At 33.2% G+C, this 24,964-nt stretch overlaps 3 protein-coding genes across 4 annotated transcripts; 1 reads left to right on the top strand and 2 right to left on the bottom strand.

Annotated features, from left to right (window-relative positions):
- Positions 1 to 1,259: 1,259 nt before the first annotated feature.
- LOC100790484 (TOM1-like protein 5) lies at positions 1,260 to 7,096 on the bottom strand. Its single transcript, XM_003532328.5, has 11 exons — positions 6,694 to 7,096; positions 6,244 to 6,331; positions 5,701 to 5,804; positions 5,235 to 5,313; positions 4,949 to 5,047; positions 4,731 to 4,844; positions 4,027 to 4,175; positions 3,590 to 3,665; positions 3,059 to 3,144; positions 2,317 to 2,478; positions 1,260 to 1,879 (listed from the first exon to the last, which is right to left on the bottom strand). The coding sequence occupies exons 3-11, from the start codon at positions 5,796 to 5,798 to the stop codon at positions 1,546 to 1,548; spliced, it is 1,197 nt and encodes a 398-aa protein (XP_003532376.1). The 5' UTR covers positions 5,799 to 5,804; positions 6,244 to 6,331; positions 6,694 to 7,096; the 3' UTR covers positions 1,260 to 1,545.
- A 3,492-nt stretch (positions 7,097 to 10,588) lies between these two features.
- Positions 10,589 to 14,931, top strand: LOC100775182 (alcohol dehydrogenase). The gene is made up of 9 exons (XM_006584612.3): positions 10,589 to 10,638; positions 10,739 to 11,057; positions 11,419 to 11,554; positions 11,687 to 11,756; positions 11,841 to 11,934; positions 12,413 to 12,626; positions 12,965 to 13,106; positions 13,484 to 13,654; positions 14,388 to 14,931. The coding sequence occupies exons 2-9, from the start codon at positions 10,793 to 10,795 to the stop codon at positions 14,577 to 14,579; spliced, it is 1,284 nt and encodes a 427-aa protein (XP_006584675.1). The 5' UTR covers positions 10,589 to 10,638; positions 10,739 to 10,792; the 3' UTR covers positions 14,580 to 14,931.
- Positions 14,932 to 15,633: 702 nt separating this feature from the next.
- On the bottom strand, positions 15,634 to 21,591 carry LOC100789956 (DDT domain-containing protein DDB_G0282237). Of its 2 annotated transcripts, none has more exons than XM_006584610.4 (11): positions 21,391 to 21,591; positions 20,141 to 20,294; positions 19,750 to 19,922; positions 18,705 to 19,123; positions 18,435 to 18,513; positions 17,674 to 18,020; positions 17,027 to 17,466; positions 16,741 to 16,903; positions 16,506 to 16,667; positions 16,330 to 16,418; positions 15,634 to 15,995 (listed from the first exon to the last, which is right to left on the bottom strand). In XM_006584610.4, exons 2-11 carry the CDS (start codon positions 20,251 to 20,253, stop codon positions 15,845 to 15,847), a joined length of 2,136 nt encoding a protein of 711 aa, XP_006584673.1. In that variant the 5' UTR covers positions 20,254 to 20,294; positions 21,391 to 21,591; the 3' UTR covers positions 15,634 to 15,844. The 2 variants fall into 2 exon arrangements, with proteins under 2 accessions (XP_006584673.1, XP_006584674.1); XM_006584611.4 differs by lacking the exon at positions 21,391 to 21,591 and adding an exon at positions 20,958 to 21,334.
- Between the last annotated feature and the right edge of the window lie 3,373 nt (positions 21,592 to 24,964).

Raw genomic sequence — 24,964 nt, 5'->3', positions numbered from 1 at the left:
TTTTTTGTCTTGAAGTCACACATCCTCGTTTTCTTCCTTTCTGGTTTGGGTTCTGGTGGGGTGGTTTTCGACGTTGATGGGGTCACATTCTAGAATGTTCATTCCGTAACAAAGAATGCTTGAGAATAGGCTTTCCATAAGCAAAAAAAAAAAAAAAGCTTTTGGAGTAAGCTTTTCATAAGCAAAAAAGCTTTTGGAATAACCTTTCCATAAGCCAAAAAAAACTTATGAAATGACTGTTTCAGAAGTACTTTAGCTTAAGGAGCAACTATTCTATAAGCAAATTTGTAAGCCCAAAACATTATTCTATAAGCAAATTTGTAAATCCAAAACATTATTTCTGAAAGTGTATTTTACTTGTAAAGGGGGCTTCAAAAATCAGCATTGGACTTATGAAAAATTCATTTCGGAAGCAACAACTGCAATTCAAAATAGTCTTTCTAGAAGTGTATTTTGCATTTTTTGAAAAAATCGTTCCAGAAAGTACGATTTTTGACTTATAAAAGGACCATTCTAAAAGCAAAAATTGTAATCCAAAATAATCTTTCTAGAAGTACATTTTATTCTGGATAGCACTATTTTTTGTTGTGTAAAAGGTGTTTCGTATGACTTTTCCTTTTGGAATGGTTATTCCGTAAGCAAATTGATTCTCTTATGAAAAGCTTGTTCCAAAAACAGGTCCACAATATGAATGTAAATGCATTAAAATGTACATGCGAAGTGGAGAGTTGGAGAAGGAGAGGGATTTCTATGACATCAAGTTGGACTTGCTTACGATGACTGTAGGAAGAGTTGAGTTGGAGAAGGAAGAACTAGAAAAGGGGTCTAGACTTGTGTCGCGGGAAGAAGAGAAGAAGTGAAACGGGTTGCAATTGTGGGAGAAAGAATAGGAAGAAGATAAAAGGGATACGTTAAGATTTTTAAACAATGGAAAATGGATAATTCAAATGCCCAGTATACAACGTGGTGTTTTAATACGCCATTCTCCCACATGGACATCAAATTTCAGCTAGTAACATTGTGCAAATACGAGGGATGTTTATACAATTTTCACCCATCTAAATTGTCCATTTTTACAATTTAATATCCTATGATATTCTTTTTCTATCTATTATATTTCTTCTAATTACATCATACCATACTTATATCTTTTCTTTCTTTTTCTCACTAAGTGTCACATAGGTAAGGGGTTTTCACCAAAAATGGTAATTTAGGGATATCTAAAACAATCCAATTGCCTATTTGACACTCCTCAATTATGTACATCTCTCTTTTCTGCCCACATTACATATATCTTGATGATGTCTACAAGAGATGTGCATAAATCTTTATTCTTCCACCGATCATTTTTGAAAGTAAAGTCAGGAGTGATTCCACGAAACAACCAGCTTGTAAAATTAGAAAGTAAAAGCATTATCACACTAGGACATGGAACTTACAAACCTCGGGTCTCATAGCACATGATCTCATACCCCCCCCCCCCCCCACACACACACACACTATCAACTTCAAAGGTTAAAAAAAGAGGTTCTTTAAGTTAAGAGATCAATCACTAAAATCAAAGCTTCCACTGTGAGAGCTGCTGCCATTGTGACTATGTAAGGAGAGGCCTCTCAAGTGGCCAGCTAAAGTAGCACCATCCTTTTTATTTTCTTGAAAATATCTCTCCCTCTCAATGTGCTTTGAAGGCGGTGGTGGAATTGCCATGTGAGGAGGCATCACAGCAGGCGCAGGATAAGTATTAGCTTCTCGAGATGGCTCCAAAGATATCGGTCTTATTAACGGCCAGTTGAGTCTCTCTTCAAGCAAACCCAAGTGAGGAAACTCAGATTCTCTTTCTTCATCTTCAGGCCTTGCACAAGCCTTTCCTTTGCTTAATCTGCCAAAAAGTTATTAACTCACATTGGCACTATATTCCTAGGCTCGGTTTGGATAAATTTTTTAGCAAACACTTAATAGGAGAAGAAAATAAAGAAATAAAATAAATCAAACTTCTCTCATAAGTTAACATTGACTTATGCATCTTAAGTTTTTCAGAAGCTGTCATATAAGTTCTTTAAAAAGATAAGGTGCATGACTTGATTTTAACTTATCAGAGACATTTGATCATTTTACCTCCTTATTTCTTCTCTTACAAGAGTACTTGTTGAGAACTTTTAACTAACTATGACTCTAGTAATCAAAACTGCTTTCATTTGATTACACTATTCATTTGGCAAAATAAATAAAACAAAAAAGAAAATGAATATTCAAGATACAGTTTCCTCCTTCATAAAAAGGGAATAAGTTTAGCATGATAAAGAATAGCAAAGGTACCGCCGGAATAACTGTTCTGGTTCTTCTTCCTCCTCTGCTTCTTCACACTCCAAATGATTAGCTATTGTTGTGGGTCTGCCCGAAAGAAGGCTATCATGTCTTGCAAGAACTTTCTGAAGTTGCTCGTTTAATTCTATTGCTCGAGAAACTATACTCTCATCTCTTAAAAAAAAAAAAAGAAGAGAAAAAGCAGTTGAAGGTACAAATTAAACATAGAATAAATGCATGAATGTGCAAAACATGAATATTTGGGAAATTTACAAGAACATTTTTTTCATAAAAAATATTTCCAGTTTCAGAACAAATAACCATTCAATAAGTTAATTATATTCCAATAATGATTAATGAGTAGCCATTTATTGGTTTAATTTTTTTAAAGCAAAATTCTAGGAATTATTCCTTCATAATTTTCCCTAAATTAATATATCAATTTTACATTATATTATATATTAATTGAAAAAGTAAACAAAATGTAGATTTAATATACTATGTAACTCTTAGAAAATAAAAAAAGAAGCAACATTAAAAAAACTAAAAATTATGCCTTTCTTAGATCAATTGCAAAAATCTACTGCATATGAATCGTTAAAATGGATCAAGTATCCAAGCAAAATCTCTGAAGATACCACAGACCAGAAGGAAAGGCATTATAATCCATCCTGTTAAACATTTCAACTCTAGAAATGAGAAACAGAAATTGTATATGCTTTTAGCAGAAAAGAAAAAATTACAGCAGCCTTACCGAGAAGCCATCACAAGATGCATTACCCTTTGCTTCTGAAATGAACATTGTTCAACAAGGTCAAGGGTGAATTCATCTCTTGCAGCCTAGAAAAAAAATACAGTTTTAGCTAAAGCTGGAATGTGATTATTTACATTTTACATACGTGTATCTCAGGTTTGGTTCATAAAATAAAAAGTATATAAAGAACATGACAGTCATTTGTCAAATCCCTTCCTAGTGACAGCTTATGCCTCACGATTTTTTTTTAATTTGTTGTAGAATCTTGAAGAAGTTCCTATTGTTTCCATACTATTTCTGTTTATTATCATCAAGAATTATCTCGAGGCTCTCAACCTCATTCCTTGTTGTCAATCTCAATCCCAGAAGCAAACCAAATATGAGAGGGAGGCCTATTATTTTGACTGAAAGTTGAAGAAGCATCACAAGATGTATCAATGCAAAGGTAGATCAAGTATGAATCAAAATGAAGCACAAGTCATATCCTAGGAATGCAAAATCTGATTTCATGATGACAGGTCCTTGGCTCACCTGAGGATGCTGGGCATTAATAGCATCAAGGACTTCTTTTAAAACTTCTAATGCATTACTAGCCTTTTGAATAATGCTGCAAAACACAATTGCAGAATAAGATGACAATAACAAATATTTTTAGAATGATATTTCTCCACCAGCTAAGTGGAGAGTTCTCTAAATCAAGAATCATCCATGTTTCTGAATTTATATTTATAAAAAGGAACTAGCAAAAAGTATCTAATGAAAAGTACATTTTCAAATGTATCTCTTTTCATTTGTTTCATTTGATAAAAATGCTATTGTATTTGGATAAATCTTCTTATCATAGTTTCTATTCCCAAAATAATAATAATAATAATAGTGAGTCCTGCACAAAACATCCAGACTATCCAGTTAGAGAAGGATTTCAAAAGATCCCTTCCACAAGTTTGCCAAAGATGAAGATAAGTCACCTAGATTCAGGAACAGTTTGGGATTCTGCTTGCTGATGTCTAGGCGGGGCCTGCTCCCTGTTTTGTACATAGTTAATCCCATTAAGTTGTGAATGAGGACGACTTGGTTGAGTCACTTGATCCCTTTGAGGAAACTGCACTCCAGCACTCTAGAAAAAAGTAAAACAAAGCATTGACAAATAATAAACTAGTATTGACAAAAAAGTGTTTCCATATGATCATTTGTATCATATACACACACAAAGAGGGAATAGGAGAGTCATGACTGTCTATAATTCAGGTAGAAAATATGTCAGAATTTTTTAAGCAAAAATAGATACTCTAAAGCCATTCCCAGCATACTTGCAGACCACCCACGGGCTCTCTCTAAAGGAAAAATACCACAATTTGCTGTAAACAGAACTAACTTAGGATCACTCTTCCCACTTAACACAAACTTCTCATATAATCATTACAAATTTATAGCTGCGCTCCATACACTCAAAACGGAGAATCGGAGACTACCATATGACCCCACCATACCCAAATTTAGCATATATAGTAAAAACAAAAACCTTATATATTTTAAAACCCATAACACTTAAATTACTTCACTTCTTTCATACTCTGCTAAAACAATAGTCTAGCTGCCACTTATTAATCAAATAATCTATATCAGAATCATAAGGAAATCTCAGGGTTGTACTTCACTTATCTGTACCTACCACCAAATCATAATATGCATTATAATATTGTGGAAACTTTCCAGAAGCGCCACCTAGGGATGTTTGTGTGGCATCTAGTAGGAGAAATATCCGCTCCCTTACAGGCAAATCTGACTGCATGTAAAGGGGAAAAAAAAAACAGAGAGAGAGAGGGGATTAAGGAAAAAATGAAAAATAACTTTGCTAAAGAACAATAGTCAGTGTGGATAAATACTCACTTTTTTCTTCACAATTTTCACAAGAATAGGAATAATTCCTGTATCAATCACCAGCTGGTGAACAAGATCTCCAATATTGTTCATCAACATTTCCAGCAACTAGAAAATCAACAGATGATACACAAGTTAGTACCACACCATAATGCAGGAAACCAATTAATATAAATATTCAAGAGAAAATCACATAACCAATCTTCTCCATTTCAGGTATGGTGCAGGTAAAAACTATTTAGAAAATTCTCATGAAAAATTATAAACAGAGAAATACAGAAGCTGTTATACGCACCACAACTGCATAAAGTTGAATGTTAGGATTCTTGTTACCCAGCCTCTTTTTTATAGCTTTAATAACATCTCTAGCTTGCCTGAATATTCAGAAAAACAAAAATATGATGATCATGAACATCGACATTGCTTGGAGCCTAGGATTATTCTGGCACATTTATGATTTCATAATCATGTGACAGGCGGACAACCAGGCTCGAGCATCTAGGAGTAGCAGTGGACAAGTACCATGATCAATACAAAGGAAACAACATTATCAAGGTCTTAAATTATGGTCCCGGTCGCAATTGCGGCATTGTCACAATCCTTGATATTGTAAAAAGTTGCAGCAGTTGATGTGGCTGCAATTGTGATTGTGACATAGTCGGAAACTCCAAAAACCTTGATGTTGCCGTTGCAATTACAGTCAAGGACTATTTTTTAAAACCTTGAATATCATATAAGGAAAATAAAGCTTTGTGGGGTACCTTTGATCATGAGCTACTAATTCACAGATTTCAATATTTTTCATCCAATCAGTTTCAGCCAGTTTCTCACTTGTTGCAGCGTTGACCAGAGCTGCCATCTTTTTCTACATAAAAAATATAGGAATTCAATAAAATATAAAATTTATAAGATAGTTCAGAATAGAAAGCAAATATTAAACAGAGAGTAAATATCAATTAAAATTAAATTAGGTCCACTTTCACTAACTAGAAACACACGAGATCTATCTGTATAGAGACAAAATACAAACTTAAATAATAATTAAGCCAAACTGAAAACCAAAGAGAAAATAAGCATTTGTGCCTTTGAATGAACAGCACTACAGAATATAGTACTATAAACTAAAACTTGGATTCCATATTACATTAGACTGTTAACCATATACATAATTTCACAAGGGAAGTGCAAGTTAATTGATCCACAGCACACAAAAAGTTGCTATCGCAAGACTCAGAATTTGTCCTATATAAAACATCTTCCACCATAAGACAATTAAAGTGACCTCAGAAAGAGATGAAACTCACATGTTGTGGCAGAAGCAGAAGGGTAGTGCTAAACTAAATGCTTAGCAAGTAGCGACAAATTCTGAATTGCCTGTATGTCATGAACGACCTGCAACACCGAAAAATTTAAGGCTAGCTAATTCAGCACTTAAACTCAATTTCAATGTCAGCTCAAAGAAATGGAATTCAGAAAAATGGGCAAAAATTATAATCTTCATGCCCACAACCCAAATGATCAGATCTTAATACTTGACACATCAAACAAGTAAGTGGAATAAAAGAAAAAATGAAACATCAAAAATCAAACTTGCAGTGCTTATGATTTATGGCCAATATAGAGCCCACTCAATAAACAAAATAACTACAACAATAATAAAATATATATATATATATATATATATATATATATATATATATATATATATATATATATTTTAACCTTTAGAAGGACAAAGATTATGAGGAAGATACCAAGGGTTCACTTATAAGCCTCGTAGAGCTTCAGCATTTCAATTGCAGCCCAGACCGAAGATCAATTTGGTTGCTGCTTTTTTTCTTTCACAGAGAGTTATTCTTTATGGTTAACTTTAAAGTGGGAAGCTTTTTGGCATATGACGATGAAATAGTTAATTGGGCAAGTAAGTAGTAAAGTTAAAGTTGGTGACAAATTGTCAGTTCCTCACAGAAAGTGAGAGAGAGATGATTATATGAATGTGTGAAGAAAGAAAGAATGAAATCTAAGTAAGGTTTGGGTTTGGTGTTGAACAAACAAACTTCTTCAGCACCGCCATCAGACTCTTCCAAAGGAGAAGCTGCATTTTGATAACCTCACCTTCCCCTTGTCTACTCGCCTATGCTGCTTCATGACACGTATGATTCAAGTTTTTAATTTAGAAAAAATCTTGAATTCTTCGATACTGCCTTTTTGGGCTGATTTAGTATCTAGTTATTGGCATTGTCAGTAACAAAGTAAGAGAAAATAATACGTATATATACTGGGAGTATATTTTATTATTATTATTAAATCATAAATTATGATAAATATTAATTTTTTAATTTTAATAGGAAATAATAAATATTTTAAAAGCTATATAAAAAGGGATTTTTAATTAATTGACAACTTAAAAAGGTAATTCTAGTAGCATATGATTTAGTTGACAAACAATTGTGGTCTTTAAATATGCGAGTAAAAGTATCTTCAAGTTTAATTCAACAAAAAAAATATCTTCAAAATGAAGTCTGTCTATATAAAAAAACGAGAAAAATCAATCTCTAATAAATTTTAGTACGCCAAAAAACGAATATTGTTATCTGATTTTGGAATAAAAAATATCTCCAATTTAAATTAATATAAAACCTGTATAAAAAAACAAATATGTTTCATTATTATCTTTTTTATATATATGTTTAATGTTGATTTAATTTCATAATATTACCAACATTATGTTTTATGAAAAGAGGAAAAGAGAATAAAGCAGTATCATGGAATATGATGTGAAGTTGTTCCCTCAGGCAGAAACAAAGAAGGTATGGTCCTCTGGAGTACACCACACGTCGTCGTTTTCTATACTAACCTTTTGTTGATTTGTAGTTCACTAACATTACCAACATATCGAGAAAAAAAAAATGAAAATGCGATTTGATTAGTAGCAAGTGATTGTACAGATATTTATATATTTTTAAATTAAGTGAAACTAAAACTTAAAATATATATTTAAAATGACCAGATAAATATGAACAACTCATTTAAAACAAAATAAATTTTATCAACGTAGAAAAGTTATATAACACTGTTTAATTAACCAGAAATTAAAACACTTTTTGTTTATATGTCGATTCAATGCGTAAGTGTCTATATCTAATCCACTCTTATGTTGGGATTTATATTCTTAAGCAGGGACAAGAAGGGAAGGTCAAAAGGATTGTGGTTAAATCATATTTGTTAATCTTTTTACAAGTAGGAGTTAACCATGGTCTCCTTAATGGTCATTTTTGCTACTGTCTTGTAATATATCAGTACTCCTTGTACTGCTTTATATTTATATATATTTTATTTGGTTGATAATAAAAATATAATCCACTCTTATAATACCTATTGAGCCATTTTTTTTCAAAAGGAAAACAAATTATATTTACTCCTTTTTTGTGGCTCTCATTTTGTTACATATATTTTATGAAACTTTATATTAAATTAATAGATTTTCGGATATTTTAATCAATATTTAATTTTTCTATTAACATTTTACAACTCAACATTAAAAAAAAAATTCTATAAGGAAATTATTTTTAATACTTTTCAAACTAAATGATATGAGTCATTTTTTCTTTTAATCTGTATTTATATATATATGAATAAATATAAAGAAAACATATAAAGAATGAAAATAATTAATCGTATCCGTTGAATTAAATTAGACTATTAGAATTAACGTCTCACATGACTTGTTTCTCTAACAATCGTTTTTGATCAATTTTCTTTGTTAATGTAAGTATGATAATTTATATTTTTTTGGTCATAAAGCAGTTAACCAGAATAGGTAAAGTATTAATAAAACATTCTCCACAGCAGATTTCACCCCTTTATTTCTTCTCAACATATTATTTTGATCCCTCAAAACGCATCAAATGACTAGCAGTCACCCAATTCTGAAATCCTCTCTCGGATTCGCTATCCACTAAATAAAAGAATAGCTGAAATCAACCAACACCACAGAGAAAATAAAATACGATGCAGAAGTTGTTCTTTGTCATCTCTGAACATATAAGGAGAAAATAAGAATCATAAGATGCTATCCATGGACTCAAACCAACCAAATTGCAGGGATTTTCTGGATTAGAAGGTCATGGCGGGGAAATATAAATCCAATTTGGGCTTTTCTACAAACTAATCATATGGGCGGCAATGGCCTAGAGAGTAAATTAGACGCTGCTGTTAATTGTGATTTTTAGACAAACAGGTCATGTGAGCCATTAGTCAGATTTTAAGTGACTAATTTAATCTTAACCGTCTAATCTAATCTAAGACATGAGATCAATAATTTTCATGTCTAGTACTCTAGTATATTTTTTTAGTTTTTTGAGTAAATTACATCCGTATTTTTTTAAACTGGATCTCATATTTCTTTTACATTATTTTTATTTCTATCTTTAAGGTTCTGAACTAACATGTAGAGACGAAAATATTTAATAACAAATTAATAATTGATCTTAAATCTTTGTTAAAACAATAATAATTTTTTCTTTAATATTTAACTCTTATTTCATTGATATTTTACTAATACTTCTAAAAAATATAATTCTAAATTAAGATATTATATCAAACACTTAATCATAAAAAATAAATATTTAAAAGAAAATTTATCAATCAAATGATTCAACGCATAAAAAAATTAAACTTAAAAGAAAAAGAAGAAAAAATGATGTTAACACATACATATCAAGTTAAAAATAGTATTATATCTTTTATGGAGTTAAGAGAAAGAAGATAAAAATATTTTAGACATAAATTTTCATTAAAAGTCATATAATTAACCTATACTTATTTTTTGTTAAATTATTAAATAATATTTAAGAAGAAAAAATCAACATGTAATATCATCTAAACAATTCAAATATTTTTTTATAGAATAAAAAAAAAGAAATATTAAGTTCAATTTAGAAAAAAAACACATAATGCGAGCGTAAACTTTAATTTTTATTATATAAAATTGTATAAAAGTAACTGTATCATCATATCATATGTTTTATCCGAATACGCAAGATTGGTCTTATCAAAAGGTTATTATCAAAATACTTACTTTATAAATAATTTACTGACTACTGCATGTCCTGTTAATTTCAATAGAAGTTTTTCAAATCAATCAGGTTAAGTTTCGAATCGATAAATTTCAAGTTTTTTTTTATTTAAAGTTTTTGAATTTATACTATTTTTTATTTGTTATTTTAATTTTTTATTTGTATTTTATTTATTTTAATTAAATATTTACACGTGATAATAATAATTCAATTCAAATCAATTATCTTTTTATGAAGTATTCGATTTAAATAAATCTAAAATTTTAATTTAATCAAGTTAATTCAATATAGGCTGAATATAAAATTTTAAAAAAATTCATTCTCCCTCATTTAAACAATTTGGATCAATATTTCCTTCTAATTTAACACTATTCGACCTATGACTCCAACATTATTTTTTATTTTACAAAAAAAATTACATTAATTTCTTAAAAAAATCACCAATGTTAATCATACCATATTTATCCTTGATCGAGGAATTAAAAAGTGTTAGAACAAATAATGGCTTACCCATTAAAATAAAATAAAAGAAAGTATACTTGATTATACAAATATTTTTAGTAGTGACAATGGATTTGGCATTTGCTGCAAGTTGTATTATAGGTTGAGTTGAATATTAAGGTAGTAAGATGAGACGTCAAGTTTGGATCTCTATCTCATTGTTGATTTAGTATTAAATTTCTATGTAGTTGTTGTTTGTAGTAATCATCAACTCACTCAGTTGCCGTAGGTTGTCGTGATCCATCACAACACTTTGTCACTGAAATTCAGAAAAATGGCATCAGCAATGTTTCGTAGGAACATCATCACCCACTACTCCAAGTTTGCTTCTTCTTTGTCTTCGTTGCCTCGCCATTCCTCAATCTACAACCCTCTCTCTATGTCTGTTTCTTCATTTCATAGCGAAAGTGTTGGTGGTGGTGGTGGGTTGCCATCTTCCATGCGTGGAGCTGTGTATTGGGAACCGAACAAGCCGCTAACCATCGAGGAATTTCACATGCCTCGCCCCAAGGCCGGTGAAGTTCTCATCAAAACAAAGGGTAAGGGTACCCTTCAATTCTTGTGCATCCGCAACGTTAATGGGAACAAGGGTCTTCCTCAAAATTCAATTTTTATTTATTTATTTATTATACACTGATATGATTCTGAGGGTGTGCTTTGTACAAGTCAAGTGAGAAATGGAAGAGCGTTAAAAAAAGAAAAAAAAAATTGAAACCCTCATGTAGAGTAGTCAACTTTTTAGATACTAACCACTCTGAGTGATTGTTTTCAAAGTATATATAAAAAAAAAAGAAAAAAAAAGAGGGGGCTGGGGAAGAATCATAGTGTTCAATGGAGGGAATGAGATGTGTTTTTGGGAAGAGGTTTCTTATTATTGAATCTAATTGTGTTATGGTGTAGCCTGTGGAGTATGCCACTCTGATCTACATGTTATGAAAGGTGAAATTCCGTTTACCAGTCCTTGTGTTGTGGGGCATGAGATTACCGGTGAGGTTGTTGAACATGGAGCACTCACTGACAGCAAAACCATAGAAAGGTGAAAGTTATTGGCAATGTCAAACTCTTTTGCTGCTACATTTTTTGTGTCGTGATGTTCTACTCAATGGAAATATAATTTATTCTAGATAATGACTAGTAGGAATGACAATTTTGCTTCTCTGTGTTTCAGGCTTCCAGTTGGATCTCGAGTTGTTGGGGCCTTCATCATGCCTTGTGGCAACTGCTCCTACTGTTCAAAGGTAAAATATTGTGTTAGACACTTCACTCTTATATGTTGACTGGATTCATGTTCATTGTTGATGTTGTCTCCAAATGTTATACAGGGCCATGATGATCTATGTGAAGCTTTCTTTGCCTATAACCGGGCAAAAGGAACCCTCTATGATGGTGAAACTCGACTCTTTTTTCGAAACAGTGGTTAGTATGATTTACCTATTATTTCAACCCTAACTATTGTTATTGCTACTTTTGCCCCATGTGTACTATCAGCAGCTGCAGTAGTGATTTGGATATTATTCGAAAGTCTTGTAATTTGACTTTTTTTATCTTATTTATTCATCACACTGCTACAAGCAGCACCACTGCAGACACCTGAGCTACTTTTTTCTTGATAGTATACACATACTGCTGATATTACTAATCCTGAAGCACTGCAACTTCCTTTCTCATCAAAGAAGGGCCTGTTCTCAATATTTTTCATTTATTATACAAGCTTAATTGTAATGAATTATAACTTCATGCTAAGGGTGTGTGTCTATTATTCCCATTTTTCTGTACTATGATATTCTATATTCAGCTAGTACAAATTTCAATGTTCTTCAAGTGCATTTATCCCTAATTATGGGATCATTCATTATTGAAAATTTGGAAAACTGAAAAAGTTTGCAATTTATAGGAAAACCAGCATACATGTATAGTATGGGAGGGCTTGCTGAATACTGTGTTGTGCCAGCAAATGGAGTGTCTGTGTTACCAGACTCATTGCCATATACAGAGTCTGCAATTCTAGGATGTGCTGTTTTTACTGCTTACGGCGCTATGGCTCATGCAGCTCAAGTGCGTCCTGGTGATTCTGTTGCTGTTATTGGAACTGGAGGTGTTGGTTCTAGGTAAATAATCAATTTTTGGAAGATTTTTATGCTTATAAATCTTCACCAAGCTGTGTCTATTGCCTTTTGTAGTTGTCTTATAATTATCTTGAGTTAGTAAGAAGAAAAAAACAGACAGTTCTTGTTTATGATATGCAAAACATTATATGTGCTAGCCACTAGGCAATTGAGAACTTGAGAATAGCTATATAAATTGTAGAAACCCCACTGATCACTGGATTGGTTGATACTCATTTACGGTATAGTTGGGAATCAGTAGATTTCCTATGTTGACTGTGTATCAGCTCTATTGGCTCTAATCAAATTGTGTTTCCTTTTAACATTATCACCCATTCCAGTTGTTTACAGATAGCTAGAGCCTTTGGTGCCTCAGATATAATTGCTGTGGATGTACGGGATGAAAAGCTACAGAAAGCAAAGACATTTGGTGCTACTCACACTGTAAATTCAGCAAAGGAAGATCCCATTGAAAAGATACTTGTATGCACATTTCTCTTTTGCCTCATTGTTTACATCTCTATATGTATCTACCTTGAATCAGAATTTGTTAGATGACTTCCATTAGAAAACTTTCAAAGCAAAAAACCTTCTATGGCTCTTGAGTGACTTCTATATCACATAATTTAAAAAGGATTTGCTGTGTATTTCAATATGTAAAAAGGAAGAGCAATTCATTCATTACATGTTTATATTAACCTTGACATGCTTAATGGTTTGTGTACACTACTAAATCACCTTTTTACACATACACACACGCTCTGCCTATTGACTCCTGACATGTCCGCTCAAAACTATCAGGGCATCATTCTGTTCACTTGAAAAGACCCCTTTTTTAATTGTTTGCAATAATCACACAGGAAATTACTGGTGGAAAGGGTGTTGATGTTGCTGTGGAAGCCTTGGGGAAACCACAGACATTTGCTCAATGTACACAAAGTGTGAAGGATGGGGGAAAAGCTGTGATGATTGGACTGGCACAAGCTGGTTCTTTAGGAGAGGTGGATATAAATCGGCTTGTTCGCAGAAAGGTGTGTTCTCTGTACTTATATACTTAACTGTTGTAAATGTGGTTGTTACCGGTACTCCCACATGTTAATGGTTACCAGTATTTTAAATTGTTTCTTATGATTATACCATATTGATGTTTGTTTTCTTAGCAACTTTGGCTTTCTTTTTTCCAATTTCTCTTCTTAGTAGTCTTTCTCTTTCCCTGGCCAAACAAGTTTGGCTTTGAAGGACTAAATAGTAGAAGGTTTTTTTTTTGTCAGCAACTAGAAAATAGAAGTAATTTGCCTTTACTTGAACGAACAGAACTGATTGAAGATGATCTTTCGGCTGAAATTGTACATGAAGCAAGCAAGGAATGTTTAGAGGGTTAAGATCATGATGCACAGAGTGGATACGTTCTAACTAACTTTAGAGGAGCCTTGTTTTATCTTAATACACCTTCAGTACCTAAAATGAATATATTCAAACATTACAGAGTCTTAGTTTATCAAACACACTCGTTTAATATTGATTTGAGTTTTGTTAACATGTGAAATTAAAATAGAAACTATTAACTGAAAAGTAAAGCATTTAATATATTGAAAATCCAAAAAGCATTCGATATTTTCTTCAAATACTAGGATATTTTAATCAGGGATAACAAATGCTTCTTAGCCTGTGTAGGACGCATGTTAACAAAACCTGTTTGTTTTCCGTAATGTTAATGATTGTATTCTCTTTTCATCTAAACATGTTAAATTCATATTTGAGCAGATACAAGTTATTGGCTCCTATGGGGGCAGGGCAAGGCAAGATCTTCCAAAGTTAATTAGACTGGCAGAAACAGGTATCTTCAATCTTGGCCATGCTGTTTCAAGAACATACACTTTTGAGGAGGCGGGAAAAGCATTCCAAGATCTCAATGAAGGAAAAATTGTCGGTCGAGCTGTGATTGAGATAATATAGCTCTATATTCCCAGAAATGCTTTTCTGCAGCAGCAATAGCTATGCTTTTCACACCCCACAAGATATACATGCTTTGGAGTTGCAAGGTGTTGGTACCCTGAGAACATAAATAAATAGATGTCTTCTGATGTTTCATTGCAGGGGCATGTTCAAATGAAAACTGTTTTTCTTTTTGTGCATTTCTTTGCTTCTAACTCATGTAATCAGGTAGGTACACCAAGGTGAAGAATAATAGTCTCTGAATGCTCATCATTGGCGTGTCGTAAAACTGATGATGAAAATGCAGGAAAATAACAGAAAAGCTAGAGATGCTCCAAGAAAGTAAATTAAAAAAAAATGTTTCCGACATAAATTTATGTGCAGATTATGGGTGAATGCGGCTTTTACTTTTTAACTTAACGTACTTGAGCACCCAAATTCTTGAAAATCCATTGTTAAATAATTATTGCATCTCCAAAATGTCAAACAGGATCCTAATTCACATTTGTTAGTTGGTACTCTCCAAGGTATAGATTTAAATCCTAGTGGTCAGCAGTCCCACTAAACAACTCCATAAACTTAACAAACTTGATGATGTTAACATACCTTAAAAATTATTCGAAACATATATCCAATGTTAATTTTTAACTTTCCAAACTCCATAACAATACAACCAAAAGTAGAGAAAACCAATATTGATTAATGGTTTACTTTGTCAAAGTTTACACGATCACAGGAATTTGATTAAAAGAATTTACCTATGATTCAACTACATACCCGATCCAGATCATGTCAAAACACCAATTAAATTAGTGTAACCAAGACCTAGAAGTCTCGCTTATTGGATTTTTGGTTCAATTTTTAAAATACTGCTGCTAAGAATTTTTTCAGTTTGACAAGCACGGTCTCGTTCAATGGTCATTCCTTTCCAAAGAGATTCCCTAATGCCCAGGAGATAAAAGTGAGTTGTGTTCATGTAAGAAAATCCTAAAGGATACATACATGTGCCCTGGCAGTACTGGAATAACTTATCCTTGCTACCACAATAAAACAGAGGGAGTAACACGGCATTCAATTTTGCAGTTTCAGATATTATTGAATCGAATAATAAGTAATGTACAAAATTTCTGAAACAAGCACACACATGCTTGTCGATCATCCAAAAATGGATCGGAAAACTACTTAATCTCTATTACTGTGAAGGCAATGAATTAAACTCAGCTCCTTTAAAAGTGCCAAGTTCCATTTGTTTGAAGGTAACTTTACTGAATTTCCCCTTGCACCTCCTATTCTTCTTTATAGTACTTGTTTCTATATCTGAGGCAAGCATCGGAGGGGTTCTGCCTAGGTTGAGCTCTAACACGAGTAGACCTACGAAGCACAGACTCATCTACAAACCTGTGCATCAAATCCTTCGATGTTTTCTGGAGTTCTGAGCTGAAAACATAGAAATAAAAGGAATGAATCTAAAAAAACAAGGGAGGGAAAAATAAAAAATAAAACTTCAAGAATTAATAAAGTGAACACGGAGAGACCTTAGAAGCATCCTTCTACATAAGTAGAACATTGCAAACTAACATCACACATACAACAGCAAAATTTTATCTGCTAACAGTATAAGAGACCTTAGAAGCATATGTGCACATTGGACAAGTCGAAAAACCAAAGCTTCTGCTGAAGTATGTATGATATAACTTAATTACTATGCAAATAGAAAACAAGAGAAAAAGCTATCTAGGTAATCATACATTGAAAAACAAATCTGACTCACCATATTGTATTATAATATTTTTCTAGATGCTTTTGCAGTGCCCTTTCCCGCTCACCCTTGCAATTCAGTGAACTCATCAATGTATCAAGCTATTCAAGCAAGCCAACAGAAAATTAGGAAAGAAAAATGTGGACAGATAACAATGGAAATATAGAAGGCTGTTTTCATCTAGTTACCTCTTCCTTACTGCTGTAGTATCCCCAATTCTTGGAGTCACAGCTTTCAACAAATATCCTCCCATAGCGACAGAACCACCAATACCTATTGTGATCTCTGTCCTTACCTAATGGGCTTCTACGAATAAACCGTTTCTCCATCTCCCGTTCGAAATATTCTTTCTGCAATAGGCAATGTCAATAAAAGATCAATTTAAGGAACAGACAACAATCTAAACAGGGAGATAGGCAGCACCCTCTGTTCTTTACTATTCTTCTCTGATGAATCCTTATCAGCCTTCAACTGTTTCGGTGATTCCTTTCTGGATAATTCTTTTCCATTTTCCGTTGGTTCTTTCAGCTCTGAATTTAACTTCTTAAGTGTCTTTTTCGGAGCAGGATTTAAATGCTTGATCCCACTACAAATTCATTTTTAAAAGGAAATAAAGTGAAATGTAATAACCACCAAATAGAATAAGCCAATAAGGTATTTTGTAGATATATATTGGCAAGCAGAAACAGCACACATGATAAAATCTAACCTTCTACCCAATGGATCGTTTTGCCCTGATGGTTCTATCTCTATAATTCTTTTCTCTCCCACGTCTCCATTTTGTATACCGTGAATATTATTTGCTAGGACATTTGCACCGTTTAGATGCCCATCCACAAATCCATTGCTTTCTGACTCAGCTTTCATCCGCTCCTTTTCTTCTCTTCTCCTCCTACCATTTTCCAATGCTTCTTCCCTTCTAGTGGCCCCAAGTGCCTGCCGCTGTTCAATAATCTCATCTAACTTTTCCCTGAATATTGCAGTTTCAAGGGCTCGATTGACCAATTCGCCTAAGATTTTTAATTTAGCACTGGCATCTACAAGGCCATAATGTCCCCGTTTTATAGTTGTTTTATGTTGCCGTAGTTCAGGAATATTGATCATCTCTAGAAAATGACATAAATATTCTGTCCAATTATTGGTTGTAATCTGGAAATAAAAATGAATGAGACATTGTCAGTTTGTCACATTAAAAACAATGATGAAAAAACCATTCACCAAGTCACAAAGGAAACCGGGATAGGAAGAAGAAATGTTCAACTAGGGTCAAGCCATCTCACGAAATATGGACAATTATCTATAGCTGATACTAATAGTCTAATACTAACAAAAAATAAATGTAAGTGAGATGGTAACCTTAGACTTCAGTTTTCGGTTCTTCACAACCAAGGAGTATTCATCCTTATCTTTGATGAGAAGTCGAAAAAGTGCTGCATGAGATTCCATAAGGAGAGCCACATTGCTATCCTTATGGCAGATTGCAAATTCAAAATCTTCTAGAGAGTAGGGGCTCAGCTGCAACAGTCTACCAAAGGAACTAAGAAAATCCCAAACCATCAAGAGTTCCCCTACACAACTCATTGGAATATTGAAGTCTTTTGCTGGAGAAGGACGATCAGTGAATACAGGATCATCTGGACTAGGCGTCACCAATAGATCATCAATGGGGTATTTGATTGCTTCATCATTGTGTTGACCATTTTCTGGAAAATTTGTGGTTTCAGAAACCTTTTAGATAAAATTGAATCACAAGGGTAAGGGGTTTCATGATTTTTTTGTTAAAGAGATATTATGTATAATTATAGCTATATGATGTAAAGGGAAAATATATCAGACCGTTGTAGTTTCTAAACCATAAGAGAAAATGCTTTCTACATAGTACATAGGTAAACAACAAGAAGAGATGCACCTGCACTGCAGTCCCACCACACCATCCAATTCCAACAAAATAAAGACAAAGAGGAGATAAGGGAGAAAAATTAATTCCATAACTCCAAGCCTTATGGTAAGTATTTTATCAGGAAACAAATGAATTAAACAACTTCACACAATAAAAGGACAGAACCAAATTAGCATGCGGTCAACAATGATTTCAATCTCTAAAGTCTAAACTCTACCTTTCTCTTGGCTAGAATCGTCAACTTGTGCGCCATCCAACTTCTTCCTTTTACAGTTATCAGTGTCTTCCAGTGATTCCTAAACATGACAAATTTAGGACAGAAAATAATGCAATAAAATTCATTAACAAAATAATAAACAAATCATAAAAGCCATATATTAGGATATCTAAACCATGTTCCTATACTATCTCATTTATCAATAATATAATACTTCTATAGAAGAGCATAAAGAAATAGAAACTTTCATATTTTCCTTATCCTATCTACCTCGTTTTTCCTTTTCTTGGAGCAAACTAAAAGTCCATATTTGTAGAAAACCCTTCCTTGTAAGTCCTCAGGAATGTCAGTTGATATTCCATGATTTTTTGCTAGCTCATCATGTAAAACCCAAGGGGCATTCCGATATGTAGACTCACGAATAAAAGACTTCAAAATATTTCTACTAAAAAGCGGCTTCTTATGCACCAAATCTTCTGCGCTGACTTCTGCTTGTTCTCTAATATTCTTGTTTTTGTCAAGCCAAGCTACCTCATAAGAGACTGTGTCAACTCCTTTCTGAATGACTTTTAATATTTTGCATGGATGAACTCCATCATCCTTTTTCCCATGTAGTTCAGCACCCACAAACAAACATTCCTGCAATTTCTCAGCAATAGAATCAGCAAGATCCTTCAAAGGGAGCATACCTGCAAAAACAAAAGATCACTGATCAGTCCACTACAAAGTGTAAAATATTGCAAAACTTTGGATGAAAAGCAATGTATAATCAAACTTGAATCAACAGGTGGTATATTTATCAATAACATTACATGTAGCAATTCGTAAACATGTATGGCTTTTGTAGTTGAGAATCTCAATTCTCAGAAGCATTTCTTTTACTATTTTTCATAACTGTTCACAAAACACATTTTAAGGAGTCATAACTCCAAACAACTTTTGCTAATCACTTAACCACTTCTAGTTTATATCTGCAAGTGCAGCCAGCATTATAGCTCAAATAGTCAAAAGTCTAATATAATGAACAAAAATATATGATATACCTCAGATACAAGGAGAATAATCAAAATTATCATTGCTCACAATGTCAATTAGGACTTCTCTAAGAAAAACAGAAGTCTTTATATTCATCCAAAAGATAAACCTAGGACATTAGAAATATTCATGTGCAGAACAAAAAGAAATATCTGCAGAAATGCATAAAGGAAAAAAAAAAAAAAAAAAAAAAATATATATATATATATATATATATATATGCATAATTGTATCAACATATATTTCTTCATCACAGAACTCAGAAGAGAATAGCTCTTACTGTATTGAATAATGCTTAAAGCAACAGTCATCAGTTCTTTAGGAAACTGTTGAACTTTCTCGGTAGCAAGTTGTTCAGACACCAAAGCCTCTTCATAAGTCAAGCCAGTTTTTCCAGTGACTTTACACATCCAAACCCTCTGGCGGTATAGATTCAATTGCTTCAAATAATCACTACTCCATGTTAAGGAACCATTATCTCTCATTGCCGGGACTAAGTATGAAATAACAAAGACATATATTATTAACTAATTCACTTTGCAACAACTAGCCTAAAATGCTAAAAAATTAGACAAACCAATCAATGTATTTTAACCACTTTCAAGTTAAAGACAGTTAAAAAGCAACAATGCCAAAAGTAAAAAACAACAATAGATAACTATATAGGATACTGATAATCTTGAAAGATTTCTTTCGTAAACCGAATTTGGTAAACAGGCTCATATTGCTTCAAATCCTCAGGAGGCTCGGCCAAGGCCAAAGGCTTTCTCCTTATAAGTGGCATTGCGGAAGAACCTCAGTTCTCATCAAACAGAGAATTGTACCCTACACCGACAATTTGACAGAACAAAAACCAGTCAGTGGCATGACCTTAGCAGTTCCGTTGATTAGGGGGCAAAAAATAAAAGAATCTCAACAGTTCTGGAACAAGCAATGAGCAACCACAACACAGAAGCCACTCAAATAGTATATCTCAGCACTGCAGTTAGTTATAACTGTCTGAATTATCTTTAAGAAAATCACAAAATCTGAATATTGATAAAGAATATTACAAAGGAAGGGAAGAAAAAAAAAAGTGTCTTCATTGTTTTCTATTTGATCTCCTTCCTCAATCACAAGCAGCTTAAAAACTAAACAAGATGAAAAATATGACCAGTCTAACCCAAAACAAGCAGATAAACTTTCCTCACTAAAATACACAACTTTGAACCAAATAACAATCTCATGTCATTCAAACTCACTCGTCGCAGCTACTATTCTCAGAAGCAAGAACCCTAAGAAAATCCCAAATACTAAAATTGATAATTTAACAACAAAAACCAATCCACAACAATCTTCACGACAAAATTGAAAAACACCACAAAAGCCAAATCTAAAACCAATGCAACATACTAAAAAAGCAACAAGAGGTTGAGACAAAACCCCAAAAGACGTCGGTTCCAAAACCCAAAAAACAAAAAAAAAAGGGGGAAAAGACGACAATTACACCTTTTTTTCAAGTAATGCACGCTACGTAAAGCCCAATATTGAATATCGAAGCGTAGAGCATCGTAGAGTCCCATGAAGAAACCCCGACGCAAGAGGATAGAAGAAAACCCTAGAATGAGACCCTATTAGGGATCTCATAATAACGCGTAAACTCTCGGGGCAACGAAATACGCAAACGCCACTGCAAAACGCGGCACGGAATGTCCAAAACGCAAACAGAGAAAGGAACGAAGGCGCCATCCCGCAGTCACGAGAAACACCGAAACCAAAACGAAGATAAATCTCGAATCGGCGAAAAAAACCCAGTTCCCGCCACAACCAAATAACAGTTGAAAATTAAATAAATAAGTCAAAAGTTGCAGAGTGGAAGAGAGAAAAAGTGTGTGCTGTGTGTGAAATGCGAAGAGAGAGAGAGAGAGAGAGAGAATCTTACAGTGAAGAAGTTTGGTGAATGTTTGAAGGGAGAAGCGAAGCGAGACAGTTGAGTTGTGTCGTGTGTTCGTTTTCTTTTGTATATTCGGAATTGCGAGCGAAGAAGTTTCTAACGTTTTCGCTCTCCCCTCCTTGTGTATGGGAAAAAACACACACTTCTCTTTTTTTTTTTTTTTTATGTACTTGTAAGTTGTAGGAATAATAAATAAAGAATATATTTCTATTTCCATGGCAAATTTGCAATTGCACCCCTGCTAATTTAATATTGTGGCCCTCGACTCCGACACGTGTTTATTCTCGCTGCATCTTGTGGAATTCAAATTTCAAGTTTTCAACCCAACATTTACGGTGATCTTGGGATTTAATGCTTGAGTTAGTCTTTTGGGTTTAAGTAATTATTATTTTCCACCTTAATTATAATATTTTTTTCAATTAATTTAGGTCTCTTAATAAAAATAATTATTATATTAATTTATCAATTATTTATATTACAATTTTAAATTTTTTTTTATTTACGTAGTTGATTTTCATTAATGTTTAGAGAAAAAATGATTAAGTAAAGATATGTAAAAAAATAATTAATATATTTAAAAATTATAAAAAAATCTTATAAAAAGAGAAAAATAAATTTTTAAAAAAGATTTTATAATTAGAAAGAGAGGAAATAATTAAAGCATTGGCATTAACTAAAAAGGACTGTAAGTTAAGAAACACAACCTAGCATAATTTAGCAAATATGAACTTCTCTGTTTTGTGAATGAGCTTGTGTTGTTGGACTGGGTGAGATTATTAATTAAGGGAGGACCATGAGGGGCAAAGCAGAAGAGGCCAACGAGGTTGCACTAATAAATACAATAATTAAAGTGAAAAAGAATTACTATGATTTTGTTATGGGACTATCCCTTACACCAAAGAGTCGGGATTTCATATGAGCAATAGTTGTCAAGTTAAATTAACTAAGTTAGCACATTTTCTTTTAGTTAAGACCATTTTTTTATGGTAGAAAGGTTAGGGCCATACAAGACAAATGGATTGGAGATTCAATGGAAGTTTTGAACGACAATTATGCCCAACATCTGAGGCTAGAAGAGATTATGGTGATGGATTTGATTGTTGGAGAATCAAATCATTGGGATAGAGCAAAAATTGATGGGATCTTTCCAGCAAGAGTAGCTGCTCAAAGATAAATTGGTACGGAGATATACAAGAGATGGGAACTATACATAGAAATCTGGGTATATGGTGGCAAAAGGTGACTCTCATGGAAGTCATGCATCAACTAGTGCAGTTCCAGGAGATTTTGAAAGTAAAGACAGTCCCAGAGTGTAGTAACTTGATTTGGAGGGCGTGTAAGGGGATATTACCAATGAAGAACAATATGATGAGAAGAAAGATTTTTGAAGATTCTTAGTGCCTAGTGTGCGGGGATACGGAGGAAACGATAAAGCATGATACTGATCAGGCCCTAGCTACGTACAACAACACTTTTTCCTACCCTCTGACTATGATCCTCTCTGATTGTTGAATCATTAGCTTTTAAATGGAGCATTCAAGTGGTTGCTCATATGTGTTTTTCCCACACATTTTTGAAACTGATAGCCAAATGTTACATGAACTTTGGAAGCGCAAAAGTACACATGACCTCTCTTATGCTGCCAGATTTCTCAACGAGTGTGGAACTTTGTCTCACGTAGGTTTCAACATCCCACTCTCTTTCACAAAAGGAGTTGAGAATATGGTGGCGAACCATTTAGCCATGCTAGTTTTTCTGTTTACCGAGAACTGTTGGTTGGTTGGAGGATATGCCCCAACAAATTTTATCTTTAATACAAGCTGATGTAATGGCCTTGGATGACATTTCTTTTGCTGAATAAAATGTTATCTTTAACGTAAAAAAAAAAAAAAAAAAAAAACAATTTTTTATGTGTTTTAGTATGCTCAATTATATGTAGGTGAAATTGTTAGATTGCATTGGGATTCTCATTTCTACCATTTCTTATCAATGATTTCCCAATTCACTTAACAGTTAGGGAGGGCATTTCAAAAAGCCTCGGGGACACATTTAGATCTCAACACAACCTTTCATTTGCAAATTGGTAGAGACAAAATAGACTAATTAGATGTTGGAGGGTATGTTATGGGCATGTGTGTTAAATTTTGGGGTGATTGGGATAAACATTTTCCCGTGATAGAATTTGCTTATCATAATATTTATCAAAGCAAATATTTAAATGAAATATTTTGAATAACTTTTTGGAGGACAAAGTAGATCATCAGTCGGATGGTTTGAATTAAAAGAGACTAAATTTTTATGGCCAAATTTAGTACTAGAGTCTTTAGAAAAAGGTTAAAGTGATTCGAGAAATATTATTGGCAGCTCAAAGTAGGCAAAAAATTTATGCAGATTGTTGTCATTTAAAGTAAGAATTCATGGTAGAAAATCAAATATTTGTGAGTCTCACCGCACGAAAGGGATGGTAAGTTTTGGAAAGAAAGGAAAGTTTAGCCCACAATACATGGGTTCATTTGAAATCATGCCAATTGCAAAAAAAATAAGGACATATAGGTTAGCTTCCAAGGGAAGCAAATTAGCTCCCACTTCTAATGCCTCGGAAGCAAAGTTGCACACATATTTCCTTTTGAAGAAAAATGTCCCATTTCTATGTAGATGTGTTAATCGTCATTATGACATGTTAAGACTGTCTGTGTCCTAAAGATGACAAAAATGGATGAATTTGATACGCTCGCTAATGTGGAACTTAAACTTTAAATTTTGAGCCAAAATTAAAATAGGTTTTTTTACCCTAAATCAATCATGTCCCAGTGTGGGTTTAGCCCATAAAAACTTGTCGAACAACCTAAAACAATTTGACTTTTACTACACTTAGGCTTCACTTTAGAGGTTCAATTTCAATTTTTGAGGGTTCATATTGTTATAACTAGCTATTTGCGTTGGGCTAGCTCACATTAGGTTAGGAAGTCTATTTTGTCACCTCTATGTGTCCCCTTATTGTTGTATGTGTTTGTATGCTAAAAGGCTTTGGTAGGCTCTAAAACCTTTCTCCATTAGGCTTGAGTCTTTAAGGCCAACTAGTTTTGGTAATTCTTCTAGGCGATTGAATAGTGAGTGTGTTTCTTGTGCTTCAAGTTATTCATGGTTTGTTAATTTGGAAGGAAGGATCATATATCAACAACATCGACCAGTAAAAAAAAAGACTTTTTAAGCACAAGCGTTTGTTGAAGTCGACATGTTCGATTAGACAATTCAATATACAACGTTAATGTCGCAATCACAACCACAGTGGAACAATGAAAATAAATTAAATATAAGGAGTTACCACCATAGTTTATTAAGGTAAAACCCATGGAAAAATCCTAAAGAAAAGGCCTCAAACCAAAAATGAATTTAGGAGACAATTACATGTAGGAAGGTATTCACATCCTAAGACATTTGTTATAAAAATATTCCTTGGTATGTAGATAAAAGATATCCCACAAAAAATAAACCACAATGATGAGTGACCAAACATGTAATTTTTAAATTTATATTATTAGAGATATAAGGCTAGACTAAT

This window comes from Glycine max, chromosome 8 (assembly GCF_000004515.6).
Source record: "Glycine max cultivar Williams 82 chromosome 8, Glycine_max_v4.0, whole genome shotgun sequence".
Taxonomy (NCBI): Eukaryota; Viridiplantae; Streptophyta; class Magnoliopsida; order Fabales; family Fabaceae; genus Glycine; species Glycine max.
Note: the sequence above shows the minus strand (reverse complement) of the source record. Positions and strands in the feature narration are given on the sequence as shown.